Raw genomic sequence first — 20,487 nt, 5'->3', positions numbered from 1 at the left:
CAAACATCGCGGAAAGTAAAAGTAAGCAATTTATTATAACAGACTGAAATGGATTAAGGCGAGCGCGCACACAAACACACACTCACACACTCCGTAATAAAATTAAGGAGTAAAACAAATTTAATATAATTTGTACATTGCCGGTACGAAATTAGTTTCTCACACTGGAGAAAAATTAACCGTAATCCTCGATAGGCTAATAAATCTTTTCGGTAATTCGAGCCCATTCAATTTGGAAAGTGTACATTAAATCTTTTTGGTCATTTTCGACACGTCCACGGACGGCTGAAGAAGTTGTTATTGTGATGGATTGCCTTCGGTACCTTCTAATTTACTGAAATTGGTCTGAAATGTTCGTTAAATGTCGGGGCGGTCTATATTCTCTACCGTACCGGCCGGTCGAGCAATCAATTTGCGATGAGTAAGTACCGGTAATTGAAGAAGGAAGGCTGGACAGAAAAATTTTGAGAAACCGCTTGTTCATTTCAACGAAATGTCACTATAAACAGCCAAGTCTAGTTCGATAGTCATACGAATTTAAAGATAAAGCATATTTGAAACCATGAAAAACATTGAAGCAAGTAGATGGTAACCTTAAAATTCTTATTTCTCGAGGAAATGTCAACCCAAACACACATAACCGGTATCAGGCGTTCGTTTTTAAAAGCTCGATAATCCTGAAAACGCAGATTAGCGATATTTTTCGTGTACCTATGTTTAAAATGATTATAAACAAATTATTTTGCACGCTTTCGTAAAAAATCGCGAATTTAAGCTAATGTAACTTTGTTTAATAGCAGCTTTGTATTTCAAAGAGAAGTCGCTTTGCGTGTCTTTGTCCCATTGTTTTTCTATCGTCATGAATGTCACGACAAACTTTGATAAATATGAAAAATTGTACAAGTAATAACGATTTCCAATTATATTATTCAATCTCGCGCACCCTGTATGATAAACGAAACCTGCAACTCTCTCTCTCTAGACACAATATTCGAGCCTGTTTAAAGCAAATTATTCCATGTTTTACTTTTTTTCATTTACTGCACGAAAACGGCAATTTCAGGATCTTTTAGATTTTTTTACCCATAATTGACTCTGTACATAATTGAAAAAATTCCGCAAATAGAGGTTATAGCCCTGGATCTTCCACGTTTTCCGGTCCAAGGATTTTTCGAAAATGGTAAATGGTTTTTGAGAACATAAGTTTTTTCTCAAACCATGCAGTGCGCAATAATAATCAATGACGTCATCGCGTCTTGACTGAGCCCCCAAAATAACAATTTTCATATGCATTTTCGCAAATACCCCGAGCAGGATGTGTGATGGATGAAAAATTGACAGCTCGTGATGCGGCCTATTTCAACCGATTAGCCATATTTTTTACGAACAATTTTTTAGGTCTTTTAGATTTTTGCCTATAATTTGAAAACCCTGTATATAATCGAAAAAATGTTATTGCACTGGAACTTCCGCGTCTGCTGGTTAAATAATTTTGCCGATTGGGTAAACGGTTATGGAGGAAAATACATTTTTTTGGAAACCAAAATTACCAAAAAAAAATATTTTTTTAATACTTGGAAAAATTTGATTGCACCCAACTTCTATTGTTTAAATGGACACGGACCTTTACTTCTCTACTAAATTTGAAGTTGATATCTGCAAATTTAGAAAACTTATCACATTTCTTATTGAGCACGGAATATCGGGAACACCCTGTACAATAGGTGAAAACCTTAAATACAGAAGTTTTAGCTGTCTATGCGGGCTATATCGCAATGTAAAAGAAAGTGAAAGAAGAACTGAATTTGCGGCGCACCCTATATATTTTTCAAAAATTGTCAAGAATAAAAGTTTACGGAGCCGTATCTCCTCCGTCTTCTGGTTGAAGAATTTTTTTGATCTCGTAAACGTTTTTTTTTAAATGATAGTTTTTGTAGACCTTTGCACACTCGATTTTTTATTATTTTAGAATTCTTCCCGACCCCCCAACCCCCCATTTTTAATAGGTTCCGTCACGGAGCAAAGCTGCATATATATGCCAAATATGAAGTCGATTGCTTCAAATTTCGGACACTTATCGTGTTTCATAGCAATGTCCAAAAAACAATCAAAAATCACGAAAAAAGATGGATGCCCGCTTCGGATCGATTCCATTTCTTATAAGCCTATATATCTCGTGGAAGGTTAAAAAAGATGCAAAATTAAATTTTGTAGCTCCTACGGTTCGAAAGTTATTCACGAAAAACCAAATGAGGAGAACGGAGAACGGACAGACAATAGGACCTAGCGTTACCGAGATATAAAATTTTTATACCAACGTCTCTGTGCACCAAAATTGTGGTATCTAAAATTTTTTGTGCACCCAGGGTAAATTTTAGCAAACATTCTGTAAACTACACATTCGACCTAATTTTATCACCAGAACTTATACAGAATATTAGAAATTTTTAAAAATAATTTTAAAAGTAAACCAAAACTCACTGAAACTAGTTACTTTCGCAAAAATCGATAAAATCGAATTGGTATACAAATGATCAGGGTCGAAATTTTTTTTTTTATTTTGTCTGTTCTCTGTCGACGCTTCAAATAAACGCGAATAACTTCCGAACGACTAAAGCCAGTGCGGTGAGATTTTTCTCCTTCTATAAGAAATGGCCGCGATCGGACAGTGGCGTCCATCTTTTTTTGCGATTTTCGTTTTCGTCACATACGCTCTTCGAGATATTTGAACAAATCCAAATGAAAATCACCATTTCTCGCCCTCAATCTAGACGCGATGACGTCATTTAGTATTACAACGTACAGCATGGTTTCAGAAAACAAGTATTTCATATATCAGGACAAGTGGGAGATCCAGGACTATAACCTCTACTTCGAAGATTGTTTTAATTATATACAGGGTGTGTCGTTCATGTGCAAAGTATCTCAAAAATACTAAAAATTTCTCTTTTGTGGGTAAGTTTTTGGCTATAAATAAAAAACTGTTAAAGATGGGATGATTTTATTTAAACAATATCGTAAACTGTGTCGAGAGAGAGCGAGTTTCAGTTTTCGTCTACCATCGCGAGATATTTAAAAAGGATATCATGTTAAATCGCAAGTATCAGTACAAATTCTTATTTTTGCCAAAGTTTGGTGTAACTTTGAAGCTCGGCGAGACGTTAAAGACACAGACAGAATTTCAAAATTTTGGTTGTTGTTTGGTGTTGTTTTTCAAGGTTTAAAATCGACAACAAATTTCGTTTTTTTTTTGTACCTAGTAATCGTAAAGTTAGAGCCCACAGAAAATTCTGACCAAATCAATATAAAAGAATAATAATAGTAATAATAATCAATATAATAAAATAGCCAGCATCTTAACAATTAAGGGGTATTGGTGCTTTGGAACTGTCCAAGTACTCCTTTTAATGCAGGTAAAGTCTGGATACACTTACGCATGAAGCGCCCTGTATTTTTTGAATTTCGACATATCGCTCGCGCAATTAAAAAGTGCGTACACGCGTTAGAAACGCACGGACGCTACCGTAAACTGTCACCGATAATTAAGTTTTCATAATTTATCGCCATCTTGGCAAGATTGTCGAGGCCGTAAACCGACTTATATAAATCCGCACCGTGGGCCGTTAAAAATAATAATTTATATTTTTAAAAATACCGTAATTACGCAGCAATAAAACTAGAAGGCGTCGCGTTTGTTTTGTTTAATCGCGTTTTCTCAAAAGTTTCGAAATATCGCGGGGCTATGCCGTAGCGACACGAAAGTGCGGTGGCAATTTCCGAGAACTTAACTTGATGGTTTGTGATTTACCGCGACGTATGTAATTGTGGCTATGGTTAACTAATACGTGCGTCTTATGCCCACATGTTCGCGGTTTGTTTCATTTCCATCGCTTACGATCTTTGATGCTTCATTTTTAAACAAAAATGCAAAAATGCAGTGGTGGCCGTAAGACGTGGAAGGCATCCCTTGAACTTACAGGGCTCCACGAAGGGCCTGGCATAAACCCAAAGAGAAAAAAGTTAATATGTGCACCTTTTTAATCTGTCCTTTGGTATATTCATAAATTTGTAAATCGCACTCGATACAAAAAATAAAATGTGTGCTACTTAAACTAATTTAAGATTGCATCTATATAACAAACGATCTGTGCACGAATTTTAGCGGTTAAATTAATCTCAAAAAGGTTTGAAAGTAACTTATACTAAATCTAAAACGATTTCACAGTTCAAAAATATTGAGATTTCCATCAGATGGCCGTAATTCCAAGAACATTAAATTTCTGGAAAATAAATTAAGTACTCATTGAATATACCGGGTGACACAAGAAAGTAGGAACACTCTATAACTGTTAAACGGCTCGAGACAGCGATTGGAAATTTGGAAGGGTTAATATAGAATGAACATCCAATTTTTTGACTTCCGGTTTGAGCGGAAACAACAGTAACTTTTGCATTTTAAATGGCACAACCCATATTTTTTTGCATTTTTTTTGTTTTTTAAAGTTTTATTTAATTTTTGTAAATTTTGTCTAGGAAGCTGTGATCATCATAAATACTATTTACCGGGTCACCTGTGTTGAATTATCCCAAAAAGTGACAGATTTGAAAAGAAAAGAATATATTTCTATTCTCTTGTTCTTCTGAGTTTCCAGTAAAAAGTGTTTGTAGCTTATGTTTGTATGTATGTATACAATACTTACGTTAGTTTTTGACTGTATCCCCGTATTCCAAAAGTATATCAACTTTTTATCATAAAATACTTTAAAAAATATATATAATCGTTGAATCTCGGAAGAAACATTAACTTGAATTTTATTTTTTTCTAAATACTAATCTGTTTTTTTCTTTCGACTGCATGCACAAAATACCAGTTTAAAAAAGTTTTTGTTCCCGTTAGGGTGCTATTTGAAAAAACTAGGTTATCCTAAAAAATTAATACTCATTACATTAAATGCTATTTACAATTTTTCGCATGATCAGGTGACCCGGTAAATAGTATTTATGATGGTCACAGCCTCCTAGACACAATTTTTAAAAATTAAATAAAAATTTAGAATACAAAAAAAAGAGAAAAACCGCCCTATTATACATAGATTGCAAACAATATAGGTTCTGCCATTTAAAATTCTGAAGTTACTGTCGTTTCCGCTCAAACCGGAAGTGACTACATATTGTCAAAAAAATTTACATTCGGCTTGTATTAACCCTTCCATATTTCAAATCGCTATCTCAAGAAGTTTAAAAGTGATAGAGTGTTCTCACTTTTGGTTAGTTTTGGTTCGCTAGTTAGTCTAATGCCTAATTTTACAAATAAAATTGTAATTTATTATTTAGGATTCCGAATAATGATAATATATTTGTTGTTGTCCCAAAAATACATTTCATCTTACAATTACTGGTACAGTATATGGCCAACAAAAGGCTTTCCTTTAAACAAAAATTTCAAACATCTGGAAGAACCAGATACTGTTCAAGCCTAGTTTTACTTAAATAACTTATATAACAAAAATTCTCTAGGATACAAATTGCATACATTGGAAATTGGATTTGCCGTATCTGTCACAGAAGGAAGGGTGGGAATGAACGAAAGCATAAAAAAGCATCTGATTATTGAGATCCAAGATCCAAGATCCAAAGGACATTTTGAATATTTCTTTTTGATGTCACGACACTCTGTATCTGTAGTTTTGTCATAGATCTAAAATATGTAGTTGTGACCAAAAAGATACTCAGGATATTTTAAGATAAAATGTAGCACGATGTAGTCCAAACCTATTAAACATGTTGAGCCAACCGGAAGTAGCCAAATATGGAGAGATATGACATCGTCGACGAACAATAGACTCCACAGCAGTGATTTATTTAATTGCTACAAGACAATAGTTTCACAGAGTAATTTTTTCATATTTATATCAAAACCATGTATGTTGCCGTAGATCATTTTTAAATTTCCATACGCTGTTCTTAGTTTTGATGCCACGTGATCCCTGAAACGCAACTTAGAATCGAATATCAAACCTAATAGAATATTCTCTGAACTAAATGAGACAGAAAAGAGCTTATTATCATTAGTTACTCGTAGTATATCGTCAGTAACATCAGCCAGAGCACTTCCACAGCTATGAACCTTCCTAAAACCGGACTGTGTTTTGGGTAGAATATTGTATTCTGTCAGAAATCTACTCTTTTGTTTGCCTAATATCTTTTCGAGCACTAAGCTAATAAAAGCTGTAGGGTTTTTTGTTTTTGGAACAGGTGTAACTTTTGCCTGTTTCCAGGATATGGGAAATTAAGACTCTAAAATGCACGAATTTATCAAATGTATTATGATCGGAATAATCACAGGACAACACAGCCGTATTAAAGTAATATTTAACCCGTCACTGCCCATTGCTTTAGATTTTATGCTTTCAATGATAATCTTCCGTAGCTAGCACAAAGTTTAATTGTTGATCGACCTATTCTAGGCGTTTATTATCATAAAAATTTGTTTTTTCAATTACAACCAAGTATCCTTAATGTTGGAGTTCTCAATTTTATGGCGTGAGTATGCTTTTGATATTGATGATTGAATGGTATTTAAAATCCAACTGATCAAATCAACAACAGAGAATGCGAACCAATTCCCTTTTTTTCGTTTTCATTGATTGATTGATGAAAGTTTTTATTTTTTTCTGAAATTCCTCTGAAATTCTTCTGAATTAATTTGGAATTTCCTCGACGTTGTATACAGAAATTTATGTTATACTTGTAATTCCTTAAAAAAATATCTGCCATTCACTTGAAATTCTTTTGTCATAATTCCTGCGCGGGGGTGGGGAGCCGTTTCCCATGATAAGAAATACGACGTTACGCGCGGGAAATGCCCCATAGTTGTGAGAGCTCGTGCGTTGCGTTTTAAAAGGGCCGAGATTAAAATTATATGGAGCTTGTTTAAGACTGAAAATCATAATCGGTCGCCGCGGAGCGTACGAAAGTTCACGTTAAAGCTCTATATACGTAATTTCCGTCGAAATTATACGAATTTGCGGCTTTCCAATTTGTTAAATCGTATAATAACGATGCTAAAAGCTAATTATTCAATTAGGGTACTCAACGATTTGAGGCATGACAAGTTGAAACGCGACGTTTTACCTTTTCTCGGGCTCCGGGAAGGCCAAAAGTCAACTCGACCGATCCGCGAGCACCGTGGATTATATACAGAGCGGAAGAAAAACATCTGAACGTCCTCATTTATGTAACCGTTACGAAATGAGTCGCAATGGGGCTTATGTTTGGTGTCATTGAACATTTTTTAGTTTTTCGTTTATTGTTACTTTAAATAAAAAAAAACAAAGAAATTTTCACGGGCTACTGCAAAACTTTTCGATTCATACTGAAGCCAAATCAGCAAATTCGATTCGTCAAAAACCAAAGCACAAACATTTTCCGTATAAGTATAAAGATTACAATTATTTTTGATGTCTGTAGCATACAACGTACGTTAAAACTATTCGGGTTAAGTATAAATAAGCTCATCACAAACTAAGAAAGCTCAATAAGTTTCTAGAAGACTATTTTTAGTTACGCTTTAGAGCTTAAGATTTCCTGTTTCAATCAGGAAGATTTCCAACAATTTTTGTGGCCACCCTGTACGATGCATTCCCTAAAAACAAATGACGGCGCGAGGTCGCATAGGATTTCTATTACGGACTAAAAACTAAATGCCGTTTGATCACGAGTTCGTCAGCAGAGACAACTCGGTCTATAATTAATATTCTCAGTAAATAATAATTAACTTAGACGCGGTAAATGTAATTCGAGGTTGCGCCTAATTTGACAGTTTTGACGTCGTGTAAACGGGGCCAAGAACCCCAGGGGGGCATTTTATGAAAATATTGCTTCGGACGCGTGATCGTTTTTATATGATACCTACACTTTTCAATAAGGAAATCTTTCAAAATTTTACGTTCAAAGTCTCACGAATTCGTGGATACGCCGACATTGCCTTTCCGCGAAGGAGGTCGAATATTCCAGTTGTCGGCTTCCGTAATACAGTACTTGATTGTCCTTATTTGGACAGCAGGTACGTAATACAAACTTCCAGTATCCAAAAATCGTAGATTTGCATTTTTCGCAATCGAATTCGCTTGCCGACAACGTCGTTAATTATAATTCGACTAGTTTATTTTGACATTTGGCGTCGAAAAACGGTTGCCATTAAAAACAATGTTGGAATGTATCAAATTTCATTATCTGCCGCACTACTGCTATCTAAATATCGTGCTACGTGTGCCTAATTAAATATTTTATCGGCAGTTTCGGGAGACTGTTGACTTTTAGCGCGTCTCTAAGAGAACATTAAACACAATTTTGTAACGAAAACGCGTTTATTAAAATATTAATTAATCGAAAATGCCGGCGCATCTTCGCGATGAGAGTGGGCGATAATTTTCCAATTTAAATCATCCTAGTTAAGCGTGTTTGGGCATTAGTACATTCTTCGGCCTTATACGTTCGTTGATAGCAACTTAATTCGACTGGGAATTGATTCGTTAGTAACTCACGGACGAGGCGTTCAAAATAATATTTATTAACCCACTAATTCGAAATTTAACTTTTCATTTATTAGAAGCGCTTGAAAACACATAAAAATTGCATTTTGTTTTTGTGCTGTTGGAAACTAGCAATATGAATGTCCCAACACTAGGAATTAACACATATCACCTAAGTTGTTGTCTCAAACAATTATGAAAATATCGTATTACTTGTTCTTCTTATATTAGGTCCAAGTCCAATTAGGTGTGATCTTTTTCCTTCAAGTTTTCCATGTCTTGATCGTAGTCTGTGTTTCTCCATTCTCGTTATATCAAACTCTTGACTGGAACCTTCGGCACCGCACTAACACACAATAACGCGTTTTACCACAAACCGAAACCAAGTTGGCATCTTCAGGAGAAGATTAAAACTAAACAGTTTAGTTTTCGATCTCAATTTTACGTACTTGACGCGCGTTTGGCCAACCAAGTTGGCATCTAAACTAAACTGTTTGCATGGCATGGCTATTGTTTTTGCATCCACCCTGTTTTTTGACTCTATATAGTTTGCGGGTTCTCCAGGTGTTGTCTTGCTTCTATGTATTTTAAGTGTGCATCTTTTTTCTCTTTGATCAAAAAATAAATTCACCAGATACACTTATATTATTTAATATCGAAAATTCTGAAAAATATAACGTCAAACTGGAAGCTCTACTCGTAATAAAGAGAAAAATTCCATTGCTTTTACAGGATACTACTACTACTACACTACTATCTACAAGCTTTTGACTTAAAACTTCAGGAGGACCTCAACTGTCGCCTCCTGGGTCACCAAAGCTTATTAGTTTTGATTATTTTCTTTGATATATTAGGAAACCTCAGTTTACCAAAGATCCAATCAGAATGAAAATGAACTAAGGAACCGAGTAATTTGCAAATTAGCGGGTGTTGTTTTATTTGAACGTATCCATTAACATTTTCATTAGTATAAGGGTTTTCGATTACTCTGATTTTCCTCGTAATGTGGAATGATTTAAAATACTTCCGGAATAAAAAAATTACAGTAGCCTGTGGAAGTTTCTTTGAAAAATTAATACTTCCGGAATTTCCAAAGAGTATGCGAACCAATGAGGGAAATATTTCGTTTGCTTCTTGTTGCTCAAAAATAACTTATGTTGATCAAAAAAAATTATTTAACTCAATTGTTTCGTTTTTTGAAACTTGAAACCAAAATATTTCGAAAACGGTCACTTCTACCGACTTTTAATGTCGAGTGGTTCTTCACGTAAAAAAGATTGAGTTTTTTTTTGCATTTGCAAATATAATACAGGATCGCAGAAAAAGAGCTAAATTAAGAACAAATTCAAATTTCTTATATCAAAAAACGGCCGGTACTACTTTTTTTTCTAAACTATGAACTATAAAAGAAACCAAAAAAATGTTCGCACCATCTATATCGACCATATTTACCTTTAAAGTAACTGTTTACCGTACAGAGAAACAACACCCTGTAGGCGGCTGTTTCTTTAAGATTGCCCATATCTCAAAAACTTACTGGAGCTAGAGCTGTAGCAACAAAAAAGGACAAAATAAAATGTACACCAATCGGTGTCGGAGATTAAAAAATGGCGACTGATTGACCCTCACATCGACAGGGCGTCCGAGAAATACGCACCTTGCAGCCCTCGCACGTGAACGCGCCGAAGTGGAAACCAGCGGCGGGTTCGCCGCACACTTTGCATAGCTGGTTCATCTAAAAGAGAGAAACGGAGTGATTATAAATGTTCGCGGAGGTCGGTCAGCAAAAATAAATATTTCAGTAAACCGAACAGCGCGATTAATCGCAAAGTCGCGGATTTACGACGTCCAACGTGCATGTCATCGAGCGCGCATTTTTTGACAGTTAATGCTACAAGATTTTAGCCTATAATGGGATTAGAAAACTGCTTCTTCTTCTAGCTAGAGCTGCATTTACAAATGTAAGGAAAGTATTCTGATCTATAGACATAAACATCAGATTTAAGGTCAGATTAGTCAGACGATATATGAAAGTTTCTTGGCCGGAAAGAGTAACAATTACAGCGATATTCGAGAAAATGGAAAAAAAGTGGTGGTGCTACAATTAATAATACAAGCAAAAATTAAAGAATATCATTGTACAGTGCGTTCAATTTATCTTGATAACATTTTAATTGGATGTAACTTTTTTGTTTTGAGAGATATCAAGGTAAACAAAAAAAACAAAATATAGCGTTAATAACTAAGTTTTTTTCCAAGTGACGTATAAAACAAAATAATTTTCTGACATACATCATATTTTTTTAAAAGAAACACCCTGTGTATTATATCTGTGTTTAATAGAATATCTTATATTCTTATATTTTAGTATACTCGTTTTTGACAAATCGGCAAAATTCGGAAATTTTTATACAATTTTAAAGAGTGCCGCGACTGACTGCAACAACAATAATTATTTACAAATTTACAAAAGTAGAACAAAAACACTAAAACTGACAAGACACACTAAAGTAAAAAATTCTTTAACTATTTTTAATACTGCTGTATGTGACCACCATTTTGCTGAACATATTTCTCATACACTGTAATTGTATGATGTCTTGCATTTAGTAACGTTTCCGCTGGCCAATCACCGTTCCCTATCCAACTTGCACAACATTATGAGGAGGGGCACGGTCTTGCTGTCATATAATCAGCGCTGCTATATTTAGGGGTAAATATTCTATATAGAATTTTATATGGTGCTCTAAGAGTTGCAAAAAATGATCTCCAGTTAATACATACTCCATACATTAATTGATTGGTATCCCTGTGTTTTTATTTCGTGTATTTGTCTGAAATTATTTAAAGACCAATTTTGCGTATTTTGTTTATTACAACCTCTTCTTGTAGTGAATGAACTTTCATTATGTTTATTTAAAAAATCCAAACACAACTGCATCTTCCTTTGACATTGTTCTGCACTTAGTTTTTGAGTTTTACATAATTTAAGAGCATTATATTGATATTCTTTCAAAACTGAGTTTATTGATCCCCGAAAAATACCTGTCTCTTCATATAATAATAATATAGGAATATGTTTGCTTTATTTTCTTCATGTAAACCATATTAATTCCGGCATATCTTTTTTAACAGTTAATACCGTTTTCTGTAAATTTCATTGCCAGCCGTAGAAATATTTGTTTTGAAGGAGCACGGCGCTCTGGATAAAGTCTAATATACTGACGACGAGCTGCGGTTGCACTTTTATTATTCAGAAAGTATACTTGAAGCATATCACTCTTTTGGTGCTTTCGCGAAAAACCATTTTGACAATAATAATCACTCTATTTGTTTTGAAATTATATAAAAATTTGTCAAAAATGAGTGAACTAAAATATAACGTGTGTTACATGACTGTAATCAGAATAAGATATTATATTAAACACATATATAATATACAGGGTGTTCCATTTAAAAATATGATGTAGGCTTATTTTTCAGAAAATTAATAGAGTTTTGCTTTGTACGTGACTTGGAAAAAAAAGGCTACTAACCCTATATTTTGTTTTTTTGTTTACCTTGATATCTCTAAAAACAAAAAAGTTACAGCTAATTAAAACATTACCAAGATAAATTGAACGCACGGTACATCAATTGTATTATTTCGAGTAGTCGCATCAAAAACAAGAATCGCCATGATAATAGCCAACCTTCTAAGAGGAGACGGCAGATAAAGGAGAAAATGGTGTGCAGCTGGGTAGGAAACGAATAGGAGTTCTCTTATAAATACGAGTTATATGCGTTTTCAACGACAAACCTTACAACTTCTTAGATGATCTGTCCTATCACGATTTGTACCAAGTGACGCTGAAAATCAAAGGCAAAAAAATATAGAGTTTGTCTAAGTCGGTGTAAGTGGTAGTAGGTAAGTAGAGAAAACAAATTTATTGATAAAAAACTTATTTACAACTACTAAATATAATCCCAGTTTCTATTGATGCACTCTCTAGTTTATTCGAAGCATTAAGGATGAAATAACTGATTTTCCTTTATATCATTATTGTAATGCAGAAGTCGTTCACCCAGTTCTTCAAGAAGTTAATTTGGTGGAGCATATCTGGACAAATCAAATTATTCGATAATTTTGGATCAGATCGAAGCCAGTAACCTAAAACACATTTTAAAAATAATTATATAAAAAACAAGGCTCTTATATGTGGCAGTCATCAAGCAGCTTGGATCTGACAAAACTGTTAAAAAGAGCTTGCGATATACAAACCCTAGTATAGGACAACGAATGCGTATGCCCCAGAAGCTTTAATTATAGTCTACAACGAGAAGTTTGGTTTTATCAATAACATAATGAAATACGATATAAATGTTTTCATTTAGTGAACTTAACAGAGCGCTGTCTGCAGAACCCCCAATCAACTAATTAATAAATCTTTGTTTAATACCCAAATATTCGCTGACCAAATATTCGCGCAAAGTGTCACTTTAAGATATCAGCTTCATGGCAAATCAAGCTCGATACTACTGCCAAATAATCTCCTATGGCATCAAATAATATCTTCGGGACTTTTAACGTACATAAGGAACAATAGTAATATTGATCAGAACAGATGGGTTCCAAAAACACTCTAAATATCTAAAAACGTTTTTAAATCCAGCAGGATTGCATCTTAAAATTGTTCATTATTTAAGTATGGCATCAAAATGAATAAATAAATTCCAACAAATCCTTAATTTTCAATTTCCTCAACTGAATTAATACCTTAAAATCCCACTTTTTTGCTGTTTCCTGAAAATCCCATTGGGGACAGCAAATGGCGCCGTCATTATATAATTAGGCGACATTTTTATCGCGTTCCCCCATTCATAAGTCTTTTATGCCCCGCGTTCGCCACTGCCTGCAGTTGTCACTCGTGGCAGCCGCCTGCGACGCTTAATTAAGTGTCTGAAGCCGGCCGCGGCCGCGACGTCAGTCAAAAGAAGAAGAAGAAGAAGCAACATTGTCATCGCGTCGTCGCCGCGCGCTGAATATAGCTACAGTTCAATGGGCACAATCGAAGGAGGCACGGGACGTGAGGATCGCGAAGAATGCCGTGGGAATACGATGACCCCCGAAGCGAAAACTGAGACTTTTTATTAGTTAATAAATATATAGATATAGTGTGTGTAGAGGACCGGGATTTCGAGATAAGAGGAATTCCCGTATCTGTGTGCGTGCGGTGATATTTTATTATTAGATACGGATGCGGCGCGAAATGACAAATGGCGCATGCGTCTCTAGATTTATGCGTTTGCGACTTGGCGTTCGATTTGCGACATTTACTGGATGTCTCGCAACATAACTGCGATCGACCGGAAAAGTCCGGTAATGAGCTGGAATTCTTGTTGAACCTGGTACTTCCGCTTCTACCGGAACTAGATGCCAAAGAGTTTTTAAAACAGCTCCTGCGTTTTTCGTGTTTTCTTTAATTTTAATTTATTAAAGATTATTCTTTATGTCAAAACTGACGCTTGCATGGCGAAACCAATGAACTGAAAAGCTGAAAACTGAGGCCCATATTACGGAAAACAGATAAAAGAGAGTTAGTAATGGGGATCTTTGACTTATATCCTATATTGATATTACATATTACATGTTATTATTTATAAAATTAGATCATGCAATAAGTATAAATGACGGGTACATATTAGTGCAATTGCATGCAACACAAGCAGTGACCATTTAAAACACCAGAGAGTTAGGTGTACGGTGTACTTTAATTCCTGGGAATTCCTTCTAGCTCCAAATAAAATTTCAACCATATCGATCAACCATATAGATGAAAATCACTGGCCTGTAATACGGGATGTTTTGTAAAAATAACACGAAGGACTAAAACGAAAAAGATACATGTCGATAATATGGAGTTTAGGATCTGGATATAGATGGAACGCCGCACAATGGGTTAAAACTTTGCAAATCAATGAAAAATGTCCTTACATGGTATAGGTATATTAAATTTTATCGTATTATCAATTAAATTGCATTATATATCATATATTATATTATATATATGTGAAAATCTGAACTTTTAGTTCTTATTTATTTTGATAAATGGATTTTCATCAAGTAGAAGCCACCTCAGTTCAATTATATATCATGATATAATTGCGTTACATACTGAAGTATATAACTGCTATTTTATAAGCAATCATTTTTCACTGGCTGTTACTAAATTTGTATTCAATGCCAACTAGATGTTTGGAGTCCTGTCAATATAAAATTCAGTACTCTTATTTATTTAAAATTTATAAAAATAACGTTTATTGAAATGCAGTTTTGAATTTCCAACTTGTGTAGTTGACGATTGCCACAGCTCGTAGACTTCGTAGTGCGGGTACAGTAGTACTAAGCATTTATCGAACTTATTATTATTCATTGCCTTCAAAACTCAACCAAATGAAGACAATAATGGACTCGTTACTTATATAGAACGAAATGGTATCTAGGTATCTACCTATATAAATAATTAATAAATAAAAAAGGGAATAATCGTTTAAACAGCAAGTGGTAAAAAGTTGATTTTTTAAAGAACCTGAAAACGAATTCTTTAAGGAGAGCAACTATTTTTACTAGTTATGTGGAACATTTTACTTTAACAATACATTACAAAAAATACCAGTGTACGTCCAATTAACAGGATCTATACATATAGGTATATAACGTAAGGTATATAACATAATATATAAAGACGTAATTCAGGACAACTAATCAAAAATTTTGCAATAAATCTATCCAAATTGCTTTAAGAAAATTACAGAGATAATTCCGAAATCGGGTGGATTATCCAGACTATTTTGCCTGTGATTAATTATTATTTATTCTGCTTATTTCTGTTGATTCACACTTTGAACATTAACAGTGGTCGGGCGTCAGAGCTTTTGTAATGAGTTCGACAGATTGGTGGTCATGCTAACCACTTACCCTTAAACTTAAACTTTTCGCCTTCGTCAAAACATTTGTTAGAAATCTTCTTGTTTTAATAGGATTTAACGCTGTTCTTTACACATAAGTCAAGAGTATTTTAGCCAAATCAGATAATTCATTCGCAGTAGCTCCAACCTTGCTTTATTAAGTAAAGAATTAAGAGTTTCTGCAATTTTGCGTGAAGTTTCTGTATTGAAACAATGTCTAACGTACTAATACTGTTCACTGTCCTTGAGAAATTATGAATAAGAGAAATTATCATGTTTGACGACTGTGACGAAGACAAGGAGATTTAAATAAAATTAAACTACGTGAAAATTTACAGGCATTAGGATTTGAAGAGTTAATTAAACTAAAGGAGGCAGTACGGTCGAAGATGTACAATAAAGCAGTTTCTCAATCTACCAAAACACATCTTCCAAAAACCGCAGTAAAAAGAGCAAATTAAAATCGTCCAAGAGAAGCAAATTCAAAAACAAAAGCATCGATGCTCAGTTTAGCTCTACCAGTCCCTTACAAGAGAAATATTCCAAGAGATCCCCGCTTTGATCTTTTATATGGTTCTTATGACGAGAAATTATTTAATTCTAATTATCCATGCTCTACAGAAGGAATAGAATGAATGTGTTGATTCTGAAAGAAAAATAAAAATAAAACTTTTAATTCAAGGACTGGAGAACAGGAAAATTGACAGTCAAAATCACGATAAAAGCGAAAATAAACTAGAAATCAGGGAGCAATTGACAAGAGGAGACAAACCAGTTTTTAAAAGCAAATCTGTAAAAAGAATTGAAGAAGAATGACAAGTTACAAAAACCTATTGAGAAGGGATCCAAGAAATGATCAGCAAGAAATAGAAAGAAACTCATTGAAATGGTGTAACTTTTCGTGTAGAATATTTAAATTTTAAATAAAAATAAGGCTTTGGAGATAAATGATGTTAAATATTAATACATTTTTAAAAATTGAGAAAACCAATATGATGAAGTAGGTACTCCTAAGTACACATGATCCGTTCAAATAATTATTTCACTTTTACTGCAATCATGAAGCGCCAAAACCCTTTATCTGCGAATGCACTGTATAAACTAGACACATTCCACCAAACATGAAGATATCGCCATTAATACATGAGCAAAGTAGTAAAGGAAGACAATTCGTCTACAGAAACATCCAAAATGTTCCCGGTTCACACCGCCGCATTAGATGGGACGCGTCTTACGCAACGGCGACTATCGAAGATAATTTTAACACTTTCCTATAAAAAAATTTACGTTCGGTGATGGTCGTCGAGTTTCACATTTACGTAACCATTTAAAGACGACAAATGGTACGGGACGGCGTCTAAAACAGTGCCGCAAAGAGATCTCCGCATCTTAAACATTCTAGAGCACGTGTTTTGATTCAAATTCGCATATCGTCGACGACCATTTTCTCTATAAGCGTCCGAGGATGCGCCGCGAGGAATTTTTTTCGACGCCAGGTTTGGTAACGAACGAGAAAGTCAAGAAATTATTAGATCGAGATCTTGAAAATGATCGTATTGTATCAAATATGTCAGAGGAGGTGTAAAGTAAGGCCACGTGGACGAAATTTAATGATAAATAAAGTATCAACGAGTTTCGTCGTTACATTACTTAAATAAGAACATAAATAAAGCAAAATTGTGGTGCACGAGCACCTGTAAAAAAACAAATAATATGGAAACAACATTTATGAAAAACAAAGAAGGAAATTTTACAATTTAGCAACAAGAGGTAATTAATTTTGACTTGCGCTTTTTTCTTAATTAACTTAATTTCTTCATCGTTTTTGTGTTGTTTTTTTTTTATTTGTTTATACAAAAAAAATGTAGGCTTAGTAGCCTTTTTTTTCCAACAAAACACTATCAATTTTCTGATATATAAACCTACATCATATTTTTTAAATGGAACACCCTGTATATTATATATGCGTTTAATAGAATATCTTATTCCGATTACAATGGTGTAACACACTTTATATTTTAGTCCACTTTATATTAAGTCTTGAAGAATATCACTTCTTTCAAGGATGCTAAATTCACGAAAACCCGTTTTAACAATAATGACATTATATAAAAAATTCCAGTTTTTGCTGATTTGTCTACTAACCCTACATTTTGTTTTTTTTTTGTTTACCTTGGTATCTCTAAAAACAAAAAAGTTACATCCAATTAAAATGTTATCAAGATAAATTGAACGCACATTGCAATTTCCAGAGCACACAAAAGTTTTCCATTAGATAATAATCATAAAAGTTTACATGAAAATTAAATAGACTAATTAAGCAAACAATGAAAGGAAAAGGATGACGAAATCACACTATGATTACTTATTATGGACACGCTTCTGGAGAGGACCTAGTCTAGCTGGTTTTCTAATAGTAATTATACTTCTTTTGCTTTTAAGTGAATGTCGCAATAAAATAAATCTTGGATTTGCCAATATTTTTAGACAACGTAACATAAATTTAAAAAAAAAAACGTTTTTTATTAACTGAAATCTTTCTTCGTGCTGAAAGGATAGGATTTGTTTAATTTGGATTTGGATTCCATACCGAACACGCGTAAAAGAACCACAGATTTCAGATTATTGAAATTTCTAGAACCACCCATTCTAAACCCTAAGTTTCGGTACGATTGTCGGTTTTAAATTAAATCACAAAATTAACAATAGCAATGTCATATGTAAGCACAAAGCGTCTTAGATCGACAACGCAGCATACGAAAAAAAATTCGGTTTAAACTGCAAACTACCACAGCTCTGAGATTCGCTTACTTAAGATTAAGGGGGTTTTTAATTATGTGATTTTAAATTTAATTCAAAACGTTATTTTCAAATTTCTTGCAATTTGATTTTCACAGAAAATTGAACTAATACTAAATTTCTTCGCTTTTGGGATATGTGAGGCTTTATGACGTCTGCTTTTTAAAACTACTTAGATATTATACTTACAGGTTATCCAAAGTGCTAGAAAACCCTGTATGTTAAAGTATTTTTGGATTAGGATTGGATTATCAAATGATTGATAACCGATAAAATCTACGATTTTTTGTCAGTGCCAATTAAAATATTTATTACTTCTATTTAATGTTATTATGGTCTTGCCCGAGATTCGTCCTTCTATGGATGTTGCCAAAAAGAGGAACTTCGTTAGAAAAAATTTCAATAGGAATATTTTCACACTTTAACCACAGCAGTGTAAAACAATGGAGAGATATCGACAACAAGTTAGAGTACGAACCCTTTGGTAATCAAAACCAGTGAATGAAAGCAGTGATATCAACAGGCGATCATAGCGGAAACCCGAGCGGTTTTTGATAAATATAAACATTAGCCTTCGATCACCGAAATCCGATGAGAAATTTACTGGCACGCACATTATATCCAGCTCCTAGGAAAACAAAAACATTAACCGGCAAACAAAACTACAATTTGTTACAGTGGCCTCTATATTTGTTTTTTTTTTTCGTGTCGTATGATGGAAATAAACTTGTATATCTACAAAATATTTGTGTATAGCATAACAATTACAAAAATTTTATCAGCTAAACCTAGCTATTGAAACAGTTTCAAGCCCTCGTATACGTTCAATATCTTTTATATGCAGTTATGGTCATACGTTTGGTTCATCCAAATCATTTTATAATAATTTTCATATTTTATAATGCTGTCTCCAGAAAATTCGCAAAATCAAAAATCAAATAGCCATCATTCATTCACATTTTAACCACAGCAGTGTAAAACAATGGAGAGATATCGACAACAAGTTAGAGTACGAACCCTTTGGTAATCAAAACCAGGGAATGAAAGCAGTGATATCAACAGGCGATCATAGCGGAAACCCCCTTCGATCACCGAAAACCGATGAGAAATTTACAGGCACGCACATTATATCCAGCTCATAGGAAAACAAAAACATTAATCGGCAATCAAAACCACAATTTGTTACAGTGGCCTCTATATTTGTTTTTTTTTTCGTGTCTTATGATGGAAATAAACTTGTATATCTAAAAAATATTTGTGTATAATATAACAATTACAAAAATTTTATCAGCTAAACCTAGCTATTGAAACAGTTTCAAGCTCTCGTATACGTTCAATGTCTTTTATATGCAGTCATGGTCAAACGTTTGGTTCATCCAAATCATTTTATAATAATTTTCATATTTTATAATGCTGTCTCCAGAAAATTCGCAAAATCAAAAATCAAATAGTCATCATTCATTCACATTTTAACCACAGCAGTGTAAAACAATGGAGAGATATCGACAACAAGTTAGAGTATCAACCCTTTGGTAATCAAAGCCAGGGAATGAAAGCAGTGATATCAACAGGCGATCATAGCGGAAACCCCCTTATTTAAAAAAATCCCAATCACCCGGTAAATTAAAGCCGTTGCATTCTTTTTATTAATTAAAAACCTCAGCGCAAAGAAAAAACAAACAAGATTTACATACTCCAGTTGAACCTTTTGAATTTCATTTTTGCTTGCTTTTCTAATTATTAATAATTTAATAAAATTAAACATACTTATTATTACTATTATTAATATCATTATTGTTATTATCATTATTATCGCCCACTAGGGAGTTTTGGTTCCAATCTGGTATTATTACCCTATATCGTTCACCATTTTGTTAACTTAGAAAAAAATTACATCTCTGCCAACAAAATCAAATCGAAATAATCGCGAAAATACCTACAATCGCATAATTCGCAGCCGCGTCATAATCCATCACCCCGCAGCACCATCTCCGTCGATCGTTTAACAGAAAAAAATCGATAGGGTCTCCGTCGGGTCGTCCTACTCTCGGGACCTTTCCGGACGCGTCATGTTCCCGCGCGGCCGCCACACCGTGTCTGCAAACGCGTCATCAACAACACCGCCAACCGCGCGATTCTTACTGAACAGCATCCTCCGGTACCTGGACCGAATCTGCGGCCCCGCGTTCCGATTTTCGCCAGCGAG

General features: G+C 34.2%; 1 protein-coding gene across 2 annotated transcripts in view; it reads right to left on the bottom strand.

Annotated features, from left to right (window-relative positions):
• Positions 1-20,391, bottom strand: part of LOC132707656 (probable nuclear hormone receptor HR3) — a 60,908-nt gene extending 40,517 nt beyond the window's left edge. For both annotated transcript variants that reach the window (XM_060679578.1, XM_060679579.1), the window contains exons 1-2: positions 20,222-20,391; positions 10,192-10,269 (exon numbers count right to left, since the gene is read on the bottom strand). In XM_060679578.1, coding sequence (XP_060535561.1) covers positions 10,192-10,269; positions 20,222-20,254 — 111 coding nt within the window. In that variant the 5' untranslated portion in view covers positions 20,255-20,391. The remainder of the gene's footprint in view (positions 1-10,191; positions 10,270-20,221) is intronic.
• Between the last annotated feature and the right edge of the window lie 96 nt (positions 20,392-20,487).

The sequence above is a fragment of the Cylas formicarius genome, unplaced genomic scaffold (assembly GCF_029955315.1).
Source record: "Cylas formicarius isolate icCylForm1 unplaced genomic scaffold, icCylForm1.1 PGA_scaffold_9__14_contigs__length_23061073, whole genome shotgun sequence".
In the NCBI taxonomy this organism is placed as follows: Eukaryota; Metazoa; Arthropoda; class Insecta; order Coleoptera; family Brentidae; genus Cylas; species Cylas formicarius.
Note: the sequence above shows the minus strand (reverse complement) of the source record. Positions and strands in the feature narration are given on the sequence as shown.